Here is a 17,864-nt window from a genome sequence, read left to right on the forward strand (position 1 = left end):
TATATCCTCTGGTGTTTGGGGACACCTTACTGTAATAACCAGGAGGTGACAACTTAACTAAATGGCCAGGGCAATGCTATGGATGGTCTCCAAAGTGAAGAGGTGACCTGTCTCCTCACCTGGGCAAACCCTTCTACAAGTAACCTTAAATTTCATTCCCTTAATCTCTCCCTTTCTCTATGTGCCCTTTCCGCTGCCTACAAACATACTTATGTCCTCACTATCCTTAAAAACCCCTCAGAAGACCTACTATGCCCACTAGCTATGATTTTATTTCTCGCCTCCTCTTATCGGACTAACTCCATGAGAGCCTTCTACAATCAATGTTTCCATTCCCTCTCTTCTCACTCAACTCATAACAATCAGGGTTTTGACCTCATCACAACTGAAAGTGCGCACTCTAAAGTCACTCAGATCGAATGGCCTTTTCTCCATTTTTGTCATTCCTGACATCTCTTCAGCCTCTGACAACATTAGCCACCTTTTCCTCCTGGATACCCTCTCCTTTCTGGGATTTGTGACACTTCTCTGTCTCCTGGTGATCTCATCAGCCCCTCTGGGTTTAATTATCTCTATGTAGATGACTCCCAGATATATCTATCCAGCCCTCACCTTTTTCCTGATCTCCAAGACATCGCCATGTCTACTGCATACCTCCACTTGGATGTTACATAGGCATTGTCCAAAACAGAAGTCATTATCTTTCTCCCAAACCTACCTCTCTTCTAAAATTCCCTATTACTGCTGAGAACACTAACCTGCCTAGTCCCCTGGACTGATATCGTCTCAGTTGCCTAATCTTGGTATCTACCTCCACAGCTTCTTTTCCTCCCCTTGAAGAGATACACTCTAGTCAGAACCTCATTTCTTCCCTCAAAGTGCTTTTTGAGATCTTAAAATTTTTTTTAATATTTTAACTTTTAAAATATTTAAAATAAATTAGATATCATTTAACATATTAAATTATAACAAAAATATTTAAATATTTAAAAGTAAAATATTTTAACTTTGAAAATAAGCTTGTTATGCTTGGCAAAGAAATCAAGTATTTTCTGGCTGATACAGCTTTGTTTTTTCCCCCTGTGGTAGCTCTATTGCACTGTCAAACTTCTCTAAGAATGATGATTGGGTTGATTCACTGTTTTTGCTCTATTCCAATTTGGGGAATCAATAGTTTAAACAAAGCAGGTGAAATGGAATTTGGTGTTTTTTCAGCTTCATCCTTTCTTCCAAGTTGGTATTTGTTTAACTTCTGCTTTAACCAGTCAATGTGCTGATGGCTAATTCTGAAATAACTGGTGCATCTGTAACTAATTATTTTCTTGCAGCAAAGATCCAGTCAAATTAATTTTCAGGGTGCCATTTAGTGCTCTCTACATCTGGTGCCTTCTGACCGGAATAAAGTATTTATGATGATGTGCAGGTGTGAAGCTTCTCAATAACGATCAACCTCTGGCCAACCTCTTTCATTTCTTGATCTTGAATGTTTTCGTTTTAAAATTGATGAACCCTCCCCCTCTTTTTAAAGTGTTTTTAAAAAAATTCTCAATTTGATTTCATTTTTTTTTTTGTGTGGGGCAATGGGGGTTAAGTGACTTGCCCAGGGTCACACAGCTAGTAAGTGTCAAGTGTCTGAGGCCGGATTTGAACTCAGGTCCTCCTGAATCCAGGGCCAGTGCTTTATCCACTGCACCACCTAGCTGCCCCTACAACTGTATTTCATTATATTTGTGTACCCTAACTTGTTTGGCTATTCCCCAAATGATAGCTACCCCGAGAAGAGTTTCTATAACTATCTCTGCTCTCTTTAGGGGGAAGGTTTTACAGGCGTCTCACAGCTTAGGCAGACGCAAGCGGAGTGTAAGTGACTTGCCGAGGTTCACATGATTAGTTAGTCTTGTTAAGAGAGTCAGGTGTTAAATTAATGCTCTTTAGAGACAGTCTAAGAACCATGTCCCTCCACCACAATCCCCATGAAACCACAGCTGTCGGGGCTGCAAGACATTCTCTATTTTTGTCACTTTCATGGGTCACTACAGCCATGTAGCTAAGAAAAAATGATTAATAAGTAAGGGGGCTGTGAACTCACTTAAAAGCAACAGAATTCGGGGGCTAGAAGGAAATGATTGAGGTCAAACCCCATATTTTCTACACGAAGTAGTTCTGGGTCAGGTTGGTAAAGCAAGGCTAGAATGTTGGTTTCCCACCATCAGGAAGTAGAGCCTTAAAGGTGGAATAAAAGACAAAAAGACAGGGCCTAGAAAATCAACTCTCTTATGTTTGGGCCAAATTTAGTATGGGAGAGTTAATAGGGCAGCACACCATAATATTGGGTTCAGAAAATAACGAGAGACCTCTAGGTCCAGAGTTTCTCCTTCTCCAAACTGCCTCTTTTTCAGTTATGTCTCCCAGACTGATAAGGAAGGAGATTAACAGCCTCTTTTCCACAAACAAATCAGGTTTTATCAATGGGAACAATAGGGCAGCTAGGTGGCGCAGTGGATAGAGCACCGGCCCTGGAGTCAGGAGGACCTCAGTTCAAATCCAGCCTCAGACACTTGACACTAGCTGTGTGACCCTGGGCAAGTCACTTAACTACAACTGCCTCACCAAAAAAAAAAAAAAAAAAAGGGGAAAATGGGAACAATAATACAATACAAGTGGAGTTAATAAAGCCAGGGACAATGAGAAAGGGGATGGAGAAAGAGAAAAATCTGACCCTCTTCCTAGAGGAGGTCTAGGGTAAAAAGGCCCCCAGGTACCTCAAATAAGCTCTACTTCCTCAGCTACTCAGAATAGCTTGGGTCTGGCAAAAACTAACTCACACTCTAAACTTGTTTTCAGCTCAGCTGGCCTAACAAGCCAGCCTCGCTTCAGTAACACAAACTCACCACCACCTGAAATCTGTAGTTCTAAGGAGAATCAGCTTTGCAGTGTCTCCTGGTGAGGTCTGAAGATCAAACACCACTAGTTCCTCTCTCTCTCTCCCTTCCTTCCCCTATCCCTCTCTGAGTACTCTCTCCCCCTTCCTGCTTCTTTCACAGGAAGGGTGGTTCTATAGCCAGGCTGAGTTTCCAATTGGTTCAACATACTCCTGGGCTGTCCCCATTATAATTTGGCCAGGCCCACGTAGGTGTGGGGGAGCAACCAGGTGGGGTTTAGGTACTTTAGTTTGATACTTTGATTCAATAAATGTTCTTTGTGTTGTTTGTTCTATAATCTCTTAAAGTACACACCCATCTTCTCTTAGGCTTTTAAAGCTGGCATCTTTTCAGTCTGACCATGATGAAGCAAAGATGGGGTTATGAAAACCCCAAATCACAATTAATTTCTTACACTTACAGCCCAGATAAAGAGCTACTTGACAGCAAGGTAAGGGAGGAAAGAACTTGGGTTACAAACTCACTGAAGACTCAGCGCTTCTCTGAGATTATAACAAAAAACCATCAGGAAAATGGAATTTTCTGTGTGTAAACGCCATCTACACCCAACTTGTCAGGCACCTCAAATGAAGTGAGGTGGGTGTGTGCACACGTGCACGTGCACACGCGCGCACCTCTCTCTCCAGGGACATAAATACCTTCTGGTGATTAAAATTTCCAAACCATCTATAAAATAAGGGGTTGGATGAGAGAGCTTCTAAGGATGCTTCTGGCAAGTCCCTTTACACTTGGGGCCTCAGTTTCCTCATTTGTAAAGTGGGGGGAGAGGGTCAGGACTAAATGACTTCTAAGGTCCCCTTCTGCTCTAGTTCCATTATTCTATGGACCCAGTCTAGGGTTAGGTCATATCAGTGCCGGTTGTAGCAGCAGCTCCTGACTATTTCTGGAAACAAGATTTGCAAAGCACTTTACAAAGAATACCTCGTTTGGGGGCAGCTAGGTGGCGCAGTGGATAGAGCACTGCCCCTGGATTCAGGAAGACCTGAGTTCAAATCCGGCCTCAGACACTTGACACTAGCTGTGTGACCCATGGCAAGTCACTTAATCCCAACTGCCTCACAAAAAAAAAAAAGAATACCTTGTTTGATTGATCCTCATAACCCTGAGAGGTAGGTGTTTTATTATTATGCCTGTGTCAGAGAGGAGGAAACAGAGGCTCAGAAAGGTTAACTGGTCACCCAGCTAGTAAGAGACCCATCCTGAGATGCTGGATGATGGTGGACACAATGACTAGATGAAGGCCTAGCTACTGTTGGACCTACTTGGGGGGGTATCACAAACTAATCGAAATGTGTAATATCACTGACAGGGGGGATGAGAGGAAGTCTCATGGGAACTGGGAACAGGAAGAATGTCAACAGACCAAGGGGCAGAGGGGAGAAGGAAGTGGAAGGGCACTATGCAGGCCAATGGAGAGGGAGTAGCATGATAGCAGAATCCATGAAGAGATGCCCAAGGTAAGACTGGGAGAGCAGGACAGAGCCAGATTCTAGGAGGCCTTGAATATCAGAAAAGAACAATAAAACAAGAGGGAGAGGCCATTTACCTGAAACTGCAGTTTTGCCAGAGACAGGAGTCGCTGTGGACATCAGGGATGTGGCACTAATGACCGCTGAGGCACCAGCTCTGTTGGCTCCTGCAGGCCCTGCCTGGGCTGGAGTCACACACAGTGACTGTTGCCCACAAGCTTTCCCACCAGGTCCCACCGATGATGCTGAGCTGGAAGCTGCTCCTTCTGACTGCTCATCAGTTGTGCCAGGAATAACAGAAATTAAAGAAAGAGAATATTACATTTCCATATTTTAATAATTTTTGTCAGAACATGAAAGGCAGTGTGGTGTGGCTAGACCTGGCATCAAAAACAAGAAGACTTGCCCCAGCAACATAATGACTGAGAAAGTCCCTGAATCTTAGTTCACCAGCGCAACTCTTTATGACTTCAGAAGGTCCTTACCTGCACTATTGAAGGGAAATTCCTCACCTGGGAATTTCCTACAGTAATGAAATCAAAGGTTCATTTGTCCCTCAGCTAAGGGACTGAAAATAATCAAAGCCAATTTTAAATCTCTGACGTCTGCCATATAAGCCTCATCATTATGAACCTCTCGGTCCTCATTTCTTCTCCATGCAAGGATTCTGATCATGCAGAGAAGACAGACTTTGTTAGTCCTCTCACCAACTCTGTACCAATGAGTAGCATTAAGCAGACCAGGTAGGGTCTTCCTGGGATAGGGAATAGTAGAGAGAGAAGCGAGGGGCGAGAGAAGTGAGCATTTACAAGTGGCTATATTATAATTAGTCCTCAAAAGAAAGGAGAGATCTTGGTTCTGCTAGAAAGAATTACCTTCCAGGGCCAATTCTGTAACTGTTTCCTGAGACTTCATATCCCATGAACTAGCAAAGAAACCATCAGACTGAAGCCCTTGTGTGGAAGCAAGTGAATTTCTAAATTATAAAGGAAAGTCTTCTCAACTTCAAGCCTTGCACCAGTGAAGACTCCACACAGTTCCTGACTGCCCATTTCAGTGCTTGCCACCTTGACAGGAAGGCACTGTTTTTTAAGTTGAATCCACACTTCTGATTTAGTTGAAGCTCATTTCTAGTTTTCTGTCTTCTACAGATGTAGAGAACTGCTTACCATTGTATGATATGATTATGGATTTGAGTCAGATTAAACTCTGAGGATGGGGTCTGGAAGGTACCCAGCCCTGACCCAATATAGTTAGTTTAGAAGTTTATTGCTTGTCAAATTCTCACTGTCTCCTTTAAGTTTAATTGCCAATTATTTCTTTGATTTCCCAACATAGCCGAAGATAAATTTTAACCCTGTCATCCTTATCTTTAGAGACAGGGGCCTGGAGAGGGGAGTCAGTGGGAACTGTGAGATTTGAAACATCTGACTCTCACTCCCCTGTTTCCTTTTCCTTTGGTTTGACCTTGTTCCCCCTCCCCTTTTCCCCCTTGCTCCTGGAACACGTATGCATGTCTCCATACATTGATCACGAGCTGAACATGCACCTTGGATGAGACAGGATTGGATGTTAGATTGTGAGCTCATCCACCCTAGGTGTACGTGGGGACAGTCCTTTTCAAGATTACTATAAAAGCCTAGAGGATTGGGCATATCTTTGCAAGACTTCAATGTGTAATTGGGTTTTGCCCATCCTCATGAGGATGTAATAAATCTGTCTCTGCTTGACTTGGTGGTCTCCTCGAGTTATTTGGGTAAACTGAGGCAGTTTGCTCCATACACCATCATCCACAGAAAAACTTTCCCCATCTTTCCCTACAGACACTGAATTTTCCCCTGTACAGAATGGGTCCCACTGGCTGATCTCCTGATCAAGCTGACCACACTATTGTTAACTACCTTTTGGGGATATTTCTTCACTTAACATTCACCAATCTCACGGCAGTACAATTAAAACCATACATTCCTAAATGTGCCATGTTAACAAAGTCACCAATCTGAAAGCTGACTTCCTTTGAATGACAGGACATTCTGTAATAACAGTCCAGACTCACATCTGGAAAAAAAAAAGTGCTCCCCCCCCAAAAAAAAACCCCACTACCCTTAAATCATCTATTGAGCAAGGCTACATGCAACAGCCTCAGATTATGTCAAGAGGTAGAATGCCTATGGTTTGCTTTGAAAAGGTTTAAGAGCTGTGCAAATGCAAGGTAGTCTTATGTCTGGTCTTCAGGAAATAAGAGGCTGTGTCGCTGGACCAACAGAATCAGCTGACAGTGTGAGGATTTGGAAGAATTTATTTGTAAGCTCTCGTAGCCAAGGGAGTGGTATTCCTAACTTTTTTAGGGGAAGTGCCATGAAAACCCTTCTGGGAGCTGCAGCATTGCAGGTCTTTGCAATTAAGATACAGCAGGCAGATTTAATCCCCAGGGCAGATTCTGTCTCAGCAATGGTCATTTGGCAGCTGTTGTCCCAGGCTCCTTCCTCTGCCAATCTGACCCAGAATTCTCTGGAGGCCTAGCACCATTTCCTAGTTCCTGCAGTTCATGAAAGACATGGCCCCTCACACACCTTAGAGCCAGCAGACACTAGTCATCAGAATTTTTAAAAATGTCAAAGGCTAAAATACTGCTGTCAATGCATCCTATTTCTCCTTGGAAGAAATTCCAAATTCCAAACTAAACTAACATGGACCAATGGCATCCTATTAGAACCATGGGGCTCTTCCTAACAAATACGCATTTAGGATAATTAAGAAGAAATACTACTTGGCACAGAGGAAATAATCTTGAGTCATCCCTTTTGTGTGCAAGAAGATTTCTGGCTCAGATCTCATACTGCCACTGTGATAAGAGGAGGCCTGTGATTGCAAAGAAACTGGCTCAGACTTCTTACCACACTCTGATAAGAAGAGGACACTGCCTGTCACACCCACTGCAAAATCAAGGTTGGGAAACAAAGCCACAGCGTCTGTTCTGACCGTCCTTTTCTTCTCCAGCTTTCGGTAAAATCCCATTTTTTATTTGCATTCTATTGGGTTGATAAAGCTGATGCTCTGGGCGCTCTGACTTAAAAGCTGTGATTGTCCAGGACATGTCCCCTCAGTCTTGCCATCAAAGAGGAAATAAAAATCATCGCCAGTGCATCAGGGTGAGCAGTCATTTACAAAAAGGCCGTCTGGGTTGGGAGCTTGGGGCTTGTTCTCCTGAGTATCTCAAATCAGTATTGGTTACATGTGCTATCTGGGCATGTTCACCTTTCTCTTGCTCTTAAAACACTCCACATGTAAACAAACACCTGCAAACAAGGTGAGAAGGCCAAAGTAAGAGAAGGGGCCAAAAGCAGGAATGGTTATGGAATCCGAAGTGAGAAGGCCAAAGTAAGAGAAGGGGCCAAAAGCAGGAATGGTTATGGAATCCGAAGTGAGAAGGCCTGAAGGGGCTGTCCGTCTCCACAGTGACCCTGGGAGGGAGGCCACCCTCAGCAGTGTTCCGTGGCAGTAAGGGGACAGCCACCATGTTGCTCTCATGGTGAATTTTGCTCAAAGTCCCATGATCGTTTTCCCCGCCACCATGGAGTTCCTTACCTGCTGTACAACTCCATTGGCAGAGAGAGAGGCAGCTGGGGAGGCTGCAGTAGTGATCACACCCCCTGCAACCCTCAGGACAGTGGTCCCAGGCTTGGAGAGTGGGGCAGTGGCCGGCACAGACTTCAAGGAGCCGTCAGATATTCTCATCAGAGATGCCTGCCCACCGGGGTTTGCCTGTAACAAGAAACTGTGTGTAAACAATAATGATGTGGTGTTTGGATCAAGGATCAGAGCCACCCAAGGAGAATTACAATCTAAGTAATGTGACCGAGTAAGGAGTGATGGGGGTTGGAGAGGGGTCCTGGCCTACTCTGGCAGCAAAATCGGAGTCAATAGCTTCTTCATCTGCCAATGCTTCAGTGCCAAGAATTTAGGGCATGTGGATAAATGCAGCTGGAAACAGAATCTGGAGGCACAAAGCAACTGTGTTTTCAGGGATGCCAGGAGGATGTGAGGTTTACAACTTATGTCCTATTTTCCCCGGTGTGGAAATTCCTCGCATTACACAGTGGGTCTGTCTCTGACAGGCTGGGAAAACTGCCTGGGCTCCTGAGCAGCTGGTTGGAAGGTGCGTGTGCTCACAGTCACAAAGCCAGCACACTACGCAAACTTGAACCCGGATCTCCCCGACTCCATGGCAGGCCTTTTAGCCCTACTCCAGGCTGCCTCTCACACTCTTTTTACATGTATCAATGAAAAATACTCAGCGACAAATATGACTGGATGAAATGGTGACCCCATGAATGCGTTCTGATACTAAAGAACAGCTGACTGTTGTTCTGGTGTGCTACACGGTTGGGGAAAGGACTGGAATAGCTAAGCTACCTCCCGGCACACTGAAGACCCAACAAATACTGGACAGATGACTTCATACAAAAGCATCAGTTGCTATTAAGGGAATTAAGGGACTTGAAGACTCTTCAGTGACTCTACTGCTTCATGGACAAAATCCCAAATCCTCCTTGTGGCCCTTAAATCCTTCCACAATCTGGGGGTGGACTCTGTGCTCTGCCAGCCTCACACTACAGCACTCCCTTCTACCTGGCTCTCCGCTCCAGGTGACCTGACCCACTGGACACACGTCTGTCCCACTCCCTTTGCAGAGGCTGCCCTCTGGGTCAGAAGAGCCTCCCTTCCTCCCCTCCACTTTGCAAAAAGAACGGTGGTGGTGTCTGGGAGTGAGAGACTGAATCCCAGGTCCGACCCTTACTAGCCATGGGAGTGTGGGCACTTACTGAATTCTCTAACCCTCAGTTTCCCCATCTGTAAATCAGGGATATGATGACAGCCCAGGCCTAGCAACCCTGTGGTGAGAGTCAAATGAGAGCCGGTATTAGGCAGAGCTGATGTCACCTGCTGGTAGGAAGGAAAGGAGACACAGGTGTCGTCCGTCCCAGCTCAGCCCAGGGGCCTGCATCCCGCTTGGGACCCTTCTGGACCCCTGCTGTTCTCAGGGTTCTCTGGGGCACAGCTCTTCCTGCACTGTCTTATGTGATGTTTGAAACCAGTGCAACGAAGCAGCTTCTTGGAGCTTTGTATGTACAGTGCATACAGGAGGCACCAAATAAAAGCTTGCTGAACTGAACTGAGACCACATGAAGAAATTGGGCATCCACTAGCTCTGATTTTAAGAAGGAGCCATGAAAAACTCTCTTCTAGGAGATACCTAAAAATCCCTCTATCTAGTCAAGCACTCTCCTTTCCTCTGCTCTCTGTTCTTAGAAAGAGGCAATCGTTCTTGTCAATATTTGCTGCTGGATAAAATCGACAAGTGGTCTCATAGGAGAAAGGTGGAATTTCTTTGGAAGGACCGAGTCAAACAGGGAAGGAAAAGTGGAAGGAAGGGAGACAGAGAATGATGGAGGAAAGAATGGAAAGAGAGGAAGAGAAGTGAAGGTAGGGGTGTGGCGGGATATTACCTGGGTGAACAAAGCCGTTTTTTGACCAGAGATGACTTTTAATGCCTGCTGTCCTTGCGTGGAAGATGCATTGACCCCCAAATTGCCCTGAACCACTGACCCAGTTGCCAACTGCTTTCCAGAACTCTGAGGGGATGGCTGGCCAACTAAAAATGTGCCCTGCAGACAAAAAAAAAGGTGGTGGGGGGAAGAAGATCTGAATTATTTGCACCTATCTGAGTTATTTGCACCTATCCTTAAGTCATAAAAGGAGGCTTTGTTATAGGAAATAAAGCTTTCTTCAGATTCCCAAGTTCCATCAGCAATGAAATGTAAAGCTCCCCAGTACAGAACACCACTCACAATATTTAGAAAACAAACATTGAGTGAGCTAGCCAAAATGTGCCAATCTTACCTAGACTACTGCCACACATGATTCTGAGAGAAGCGGCTGGTGACAAAGAGTGGGTGTCTTCCCCACTCCAGTCTCAAACCACCTTCCCTGGTTAATGAGGCACTAGCTAATCTGACAAAGACTTGGCTACATGCTAATGCTGAAGGCCACAAGAACATTATACCAAGTGCCTTTTAGAGGTAATAAAAATACTTCTTTGCTTTTCCTATTGTCCAGCTATTATAAAGTCGTTATGACGATATTATATATAATAATGTTACTATTATCTAATTATTTCACAGTTCAAGGGATGTAGGATTTCCTCTCGGTGGAGGAGGATGCTCCCATCTAGCAGCTCCTCCACAGTCAAAATCTGCTATGGATAAAAAAATGCATCCTCTAGTGACAAGCTCAATGTGGGCCGGGCCGGGCCCTGAACTGAGACATTCAGTCTGTCACTCAGTTTCTCCAGCTTTGGTGGCCCTGACACAGTAGGCATTACCCTGGAAAGAACTTAGAAACCCCAACGTGGCTTCCATACCATTTAGAAGGCATCAGAATACAACGTCAGAGAAGGGTGGAGGAGGTGGTCTCCTTGAAATACCAAATTGCATCCATTGATGCAGGACATTTTTAAAAATACATAAGGCAAAAAAAAAAAAAAGATAGGATAAAAACTTTTATTTCAAAGTAAAACTGTAATATCTGCTTGTAGTTGTATCTAAAAAGGGTTAGAAGAAATTACAGTAAGTTATAGCAAAATTACTTTAAAATCTGTGTCAATACAACAACTGATACGGCTAGTCCTTGTGGTGTTAATACTTCTACTGGAGATGCCAAGAAAAATCTATTTTTAGTCAGACCCATATTTAATTCCAAAAACTAAAGTTAAATGAAATTTTGTAAGTCTTAAAAAACCAAGAAGATGCAAGAAAAAGGAAAGAATTTATCTCTTCATTCTTCTTCTTCAACAATTTTGAATACTTAAGGAGAAGATAGTTGTACTCAAATACATTAAAATAAAAAGTTCTGTATAACAAAAATAATCAAAAGATAGAAAAGAATTGGGAAAATATTTATGGAAGACATAACAGATAAAATACTTGATAATTAAAATACATAGAGAGCAATAAAACATTGACAATGAAAACTTTCAGTCCTCAAAAGATAGGAACAATTTTTGACTACGAAATAAATTTTTAATGATTAGCTGAAAAGATGCTCAACCTCGCTAATAATATTGGCATGAAAATGAAAACAACTGTGAGGTACAATTTTGCACTCATTAAAATGGCAACAAAAAAACGAACAGCAATAAAACTAAGTGCTGGAAGGATAGGGGAGAAAGAGGTAGATAAACGGGCATCCTTGTTCATTGTTGGTAGGTGCAAATCAGTAGGATCTTTTAAGAAAATAACTTAGCAGTCAGGATAGAGTATAAGTTACAAAATAATCCTATCTTTTCAGAAACTGGAAACACCATAATTGTCTAACCAGAGGGGAATGGTGAAAGCTATTGGGGCACAAGACTACAGGGTTAACTAAGATCAACAATTATTTAGAATACAAAGCAATCTGGAAGGGACTTTATGAAGTCATAAAATGAGAAAAGCAGAATTAGAAGCACCAGGTAAACATAGCAGATATAACTGAACAAAAGGAAAAATGAAGGGAAATGAACAAACACCTGATAGAGATTTACCGGGAGTAAGGTCCTGAAAAGTTACCATAATCTCAGAGGTCTTGAGTTGAAAAGACCAGATGCTGATATTTCATGCTAGGTTTACAATGACCTTTTTTTAACCATAGAGAATAGTGGATCCCCCTTGGGGAATACCTGTGGGCTGAGACAGGAGGAAGCACAGCCCTGTGCTGTCATGAAGGGAGGTGTCAAACAGACCTTCTGATGCTGCTCATTTCTATGTGCATTTGACTATTTGGTGGGTCAAATGACACCTGCCCCCAGCCTCCCATATACAGGACAGGCTGTATTTGATAGAGAGATGTTAATCCCGGCTCCCAATGTCAGCATTTTAGAGGAGGCTGATTGTACCCAAAGGCAGGTCCTAAATAACCCCTCCACTTTAGTCTCCAAGGAAATTCAAAGAGAAGAAATGAAGGACCCAAACCTGTGGAGTTTGCTTGAGAATATACGACGTGTAGGTCAAATGCGGGGATACCCCTCCGGGGTTCGCACCCTGTGGGCCTGCGCCACTGCTGCTGCTTCCGGCTGCAGAAGCTCCTCCCTGGAGGTCTGGAACACAAAGAGGCACCATCATCCCACGGGTCCCTCTGAGCACTTTGGGCCTCCCTCTCCGCCTGGAGCATACTTGATTTTTTCCAAAGTGACATCTACTCTCTAGAGCAAAGAGTGCTCTTAAAGTTTCTTCACTGGCTACCTCATCAGGAAGTGAATGGACAAATTCCAAACAGAGTGGAGATACATCTAAAAAGCTCTTTGTGCCTCGGTATGGAAGAACAGGAAAGGGAAGTCGGATATTGGCATTTTCGAGCCAAGAAGATGTATGACTGCTTTCCCTCAACTACCAATTGTTCAGATAAATACATGATCACCAAATTTGGGGCCATCCAACATTTTCAAAGACTCTTCTTGGTTTTTATTGAAACTCAGAGGTTGTGTTCTTCCTGTTTGGCTTTCCCTCCCTGGACTAAATTCAGGTTTTTTTGTTTTTGTTTTTTTAAATATTCACAATAACTGCAAATGCCCATTCTTTCCCAGACATCTCTTCCCATCCTTTACCTTTTTAAAAAAAAATTTTTTTTTTTTGGTGGGGCAATGAGGGTTAAGTGACTTGCCCAGGGTCACACAGCTAGTAAGCGTCAAGTGTCTGAGGCCAGATTTGAACTCAGGTCCTCCTGTATCCAAGGCCGGTGCTTTATCCACTGCGCTGCCTAGCTGCCCCCCATCCTTCCCTTCAGGAACAGACTTTTCTGACCCACATCCCCTTTTCTTTCCTCCCACTAACAGAAGTTTCCAGTCCTGAGGACTCTGCCAGCCTCTCAGGAGCAGGTCAGGGAAAACAACGATCCCCTTTTCTTAGAGATTTAGGGGGGATTCTGGAAGGAGGGTGGAATAAGATGGGTTCTCCATATTTTCCCAACAAACAAAGCAAAACTTTCCCTCAAAATGATGGAGAGTGGCAAAAATAATGAAAGTTGGGACAAAGCAGCTGTTTTCCCAAGACAATTTGAGAGGATCTCAGAAAGACCAGAGGCTGGTCCCTAGTGAAGTGAGAACACCTCCAGGAAAACTCCACCGAGTCAATAAACAATAAGCCCCGGAGGCAGCTGGGCCAGGGGCAGCCTCCCTTCAAGAAAGTTCTTCTCACAAACAGTGTGGGGGTGAGATGGCTAAGCAGGGGAGACTGAAGAACTTTCTGCTGACGTCCACTTGTGCTGACCAGACCCGGTCCTGGACTGAAACTGTGCGTGAGGAGGATGGAGCATACACCAGGTGAACGTGGTAGCTAGCAAAGGGGCTGGGAACCTGTTGACTATGGGCATTTACTAGAGAGCAGAATTGCTGGTTTCAATTCAAGGGCAAAGGGGAAGGATGAAGTTTGCGTCAACAGGAGGGACACCACAGGGAGCAAGAGCATTTGCAGTGAAAGCATGGCTGGGGGTCCTGGCTGTGCCTCAAGGCAGAGGAGTGTCCAAGGTCAGGCCTCCGGACAGAGCTCAGAAAAATAGTAAGCCTGAAGCATGACACCCTCCCCACCAGAACCTGACTATACACATACAATACACAGTATATACAGTAGCAAATGATTATAGTAACCTTGTGTTTTTTTGAGATAATAATTCATTATTTGGTAAAAATAGTTGGGAAAGCTGAAAAGCAGTTTGGCAGAAACTGGACACAGACCAGTATCTTACACCATTTACCAAAATAAGGTAAAAATGCATACATGACCTACATAAAAAGGGAGATATCACAATTAGAAGAACATGCAACATATTCCTATCAGATTCATGAATAAACAAGAGATAAAGAACATTGTAAAGTGTAAAATTGATAATTTTGATTACATTAAACTAAATTATATTATTAAATTTTATGATATAAAAGGTTCTGTACAAATAAAATCAATGTATGCAAGATTAGAAGGAAAGCAACAAAATGGGAAAAAAATTTTATAGTTTCTCAGATAAAGGTCTCACATCTCAATTATATAGAGAATTCTGTCAAACTGATAAGAATATGAATCATTCCCCAATTGATAAATCATCAAAGGATATGAACAGGCAGTTTTCAATGAAGAAATCAGAACTATATATAATCATATTTAAAATGCTCTCAATTATTATTGATAAGAGAAATGCAAATTAAAACCACTTTAAGGCATCATTTTATACCCATCAGATTGGCTAATACGACAGAAGGGGAAAGCAACAAATGTTGGAGGGGATGTGGACAAACTGGGGCAGTAACTCACTGCTGGTGGAGCTGTGTGTGAACTGACCCAACCATTTTGGAGAGCAATCTGAAATTAGGCCCAAAGAGTTATTAAAAGGCCTATACTCTTTGACCCAATAATACCACTATTAGCTCTTTTTCTCAAGGTGTTTAGGGAAAAAGAAAAAGAACTTACATGGTCTAAAATATTTATAGCAGCTCTCTTTGTGGTGGCAAATAAATGGAAATTAAGGGGATGTCCATCAATTTGGGAATGGCTAAACAAATTGTGGCATATGATTGTAATGGAATACTACTTTGCTATAAAAAACAATGAGCTGGGTGGTTTTAGAAAAAAAAACAACATGGAAAAACTTCCAAAAAATAATGCAGCTAGGTGACATAGTGGATAAAGCACTGGCCCTGGATTCAGGAGGACCTGAGTTCAAATCTGGCCTCAGACACTTAACATTACTAGCTGTGTGACCCTGGGCAAATCACTTAACCCTCATTGCCCCACAAAAACAAAAACAAGAACAACAAAAAGACCAAACAAAAAATAAAAGGAGTGAAACAAGCAGAATCAAGAGAATGTTGCAAAGAGTAACAGCAATACTGTTCTGAAAACAACTTTGAACAACTAAGTAATTTTGAGTATTACAAATACTCAAATCAACTACAAAGGACCTATGAAGGAAGATGTTATCCATCTTCAGAGAAAGAACCGATAAAGAGTATGGTTTTTACACACACACACACACACACACACACACACACACACACACACACACACACACACACGTTGAATGATAGCTTTCTCTAGGGCAGGATGAGGATAGAGAGAGGAAAAGAAAATAAACAGTGTGAAATGGAAATTCACTGTTTTATATTGCATCTTCTTTTTATATTGTGATGAGTACATGGAAATGTTCTTTTTTTTTGTCATGCGTATTTCACTTAAAGATAAAAAAAAAAATTTAAAGCAATTTATGGGGCAGCTAAGTGGCACAGTGGATAAAGCACTGGCCCTGGATTCAGGAGGACCTGAGTTCAAATCTGGCCTCAGACAATTGACACTTACTAGCTGTATGATCCTGGGCAAGTCACTTAACTCTCACTGCCCCGCCCACCCCCCCCCAAAGGCAATTTAACTGGATTTCAATTATCCTGGTATTTACACAATAGGAAGAAAATGCCACATAGGGAGAATGTAATCTTCCACTTTAGGGCCACTACCTCCATAGCCTAAACATATACACAATTAGTTGTTAAAGTTTCACCTTCTAGTTCCTAAGGAGATGATCATTAAATTCAGATCTCAACAATACAGCCTTTTTTTCCAGTATCCCATTCACTTAGCTGATTTTCTACAGTCATCCCAAGATAATCATCTAGAGCTTCTTTGTTTAGACCTGGCCCAGAATGTCCTTCCCTACCTATAGATACTGATACATTTTGGCCCAAGTGGCTTGTTAGGAACAAGGAAGGAAAGTGCCTGGTTCTCCACCCAGGGCAGCCAGACAACATGGGTGGGCTGCATGCAGAGGCAGAGAGCAAGGCAGCTTCACCCAGGATAATACCACCCACAGGAAGCTTGGCTCACAATGGCCCACAAAGCAATGTCAGGAACCCCAGAGCAGAGCTCCCCAGCCCTAAGCAGTGATCTTGGGAAATGTCCTATATTTATTTTGTAGCTTGTAAACAGGCAGAAATGGAAATAAAGCAAGAAGTGGTATGGGACAGAGGTGAGGGAAGGGGCTGGGAGTGACAAAGGGTACAGGACTGAGGAGAATGGGAACAGTAGGTGGACAACTCTAAGATTTATCTTAGATGCTAGGGTTATATCACTTTAACAAGAGGGACTGATTTCTGATTAAGAATTTTAGGTAGAGAGATAGGGATCTTTTCTTAACCTTTCCTTCTTGTTTTCTTTTTCTTTTTTTTTGGCTGGGCAATGAGGGTTAAGTGACTTGCCCAGGGTCACACAGCTAGTAAGTGTCAAGTGTCTGAGGCCGGATTTGAATTCAGGTCCTCCTGAAACCAGGGCCAGTGCTTTATCCACTGTGCCACCTAGCTGCCCCCTATCCTTTTCTTCTAATAACGACTCCTCCCAGGCCCCAACCCTTGTCAATGGAGTACACTCAAAGTATCTGATTTTGTTCTTTCATCCTTAGTGACACAAAAATATTATCTGGAATGAGCACATTTTTCTGATAGCAGAAGAGACAAAAAGCAGAAAGAAAAAAGCAGCTGAGCTGAGACTCTCAGAAAGGATATCCAAGCAGGCTCCCCCTTATGCCCCTCCCATGCCACTTAAACATGAAAATGGATTTCCTGAATCAGGTTGTTTCTTACCCAAAGTAAAGTGAGGCTGCCACCCACTGCACCATGGAGAAGCCCCCAAAGCAGCTAAGAGCTGCTATCTGCCCCTTTAAGCCTGATCCTGTTCACTGTAGAGATCCCACATAAACATGCCCCGTAACCGAAGAACAAAATGATTCAAGAGACAGACTCACTGGCATTGTTTGTGGCTCTCAGGATGGCCCCTTGAGGGATCAGCAGAAGTTTTCCTTTTCCAGAAGGGTTCTTGCTGTTTGTCGTAAGGTACAGTTTGGTGCCAGGAGGCAAATTTGCCAAGTTGGCCAGGTTGGTGGCAGGCAGCTGCAAAGTAGCCATCACTAGAATGACAGAGAAATGCAGGTGGCAATGAAACACTTGAAAACAGAAGCTTTATAAAATGGGACTGGGACAAATAAAAGCCAAGCTATTTAAATGACTATAAACAGTGGCCATTCTTTATTTAATCTCTGGGATTGCAGCAATGGTGCCAAAGTCAACACTAAGATATAGATGTATACAGAAAATACATACGTACATACATACAAATACAGACATATGTATATTACAAGTATGGGGGGGGGAGAAAAGGAGGAGGAGGAGGAGGAGGAGAGAAAGATGACAGAGAATGGATTAAACTCTCTTGCTAACACTGAGCTCCAAGCCCATCTATGGACTATGTGCATTTTGGAGCAATCCTGAGACATGCTCTGATGTTCAGCTTGGGCACCTGGCCAAGCTGTCTGTCCCACGCAAAGGAGCCTCTAGTTGACTCTCTTTTTTCAGGGCTGAATTCCTCAGTCTTTGGTCAGTGTT

At 43.2% G+C, this 17,864-nt stretch overlaps 1 protein-coding gene across 1 annotated transcript in view; it reads right to left on the reverse strand.

Moving 5' to 3' along the window:
• Positions 1-17,864, reverse strand: part of YEATS2 (YEATS domain containing 2) — a 113,254-nt gene that overhangs the window by 21,043 nt on the left and 74,347 nt on the right. The window contains 5 exon segments of the mRNA XM_044001216.1: positions 4,489-4,681; positions 8,000-8,176; positions 9,922-10,080; positions 12,424-12,548; positions 17,228-17,389. Coding sequence (XP_043857151.1) covers positions 4,489-4,681; positions 8,000-8,176; positions 9,922-10,080; positions 12,424-12,548; positions 17,228-17,389 — 816 coding nt within the window.

This window comes from Dromiciops gliroides, chromosome 4, assembly GCF_019393635.1.
Source record: "Dromiciops gliroides isolate mDroGli1 chromosome 4, mDroGli1.pri, whole genome shotgun sequence".
NCBI lineage: Eukaryota > Metazoa > Chordata > Mammalia > Microbiotheria > Microbiotheriidae > Dromiciops > Dromiciops gliroides.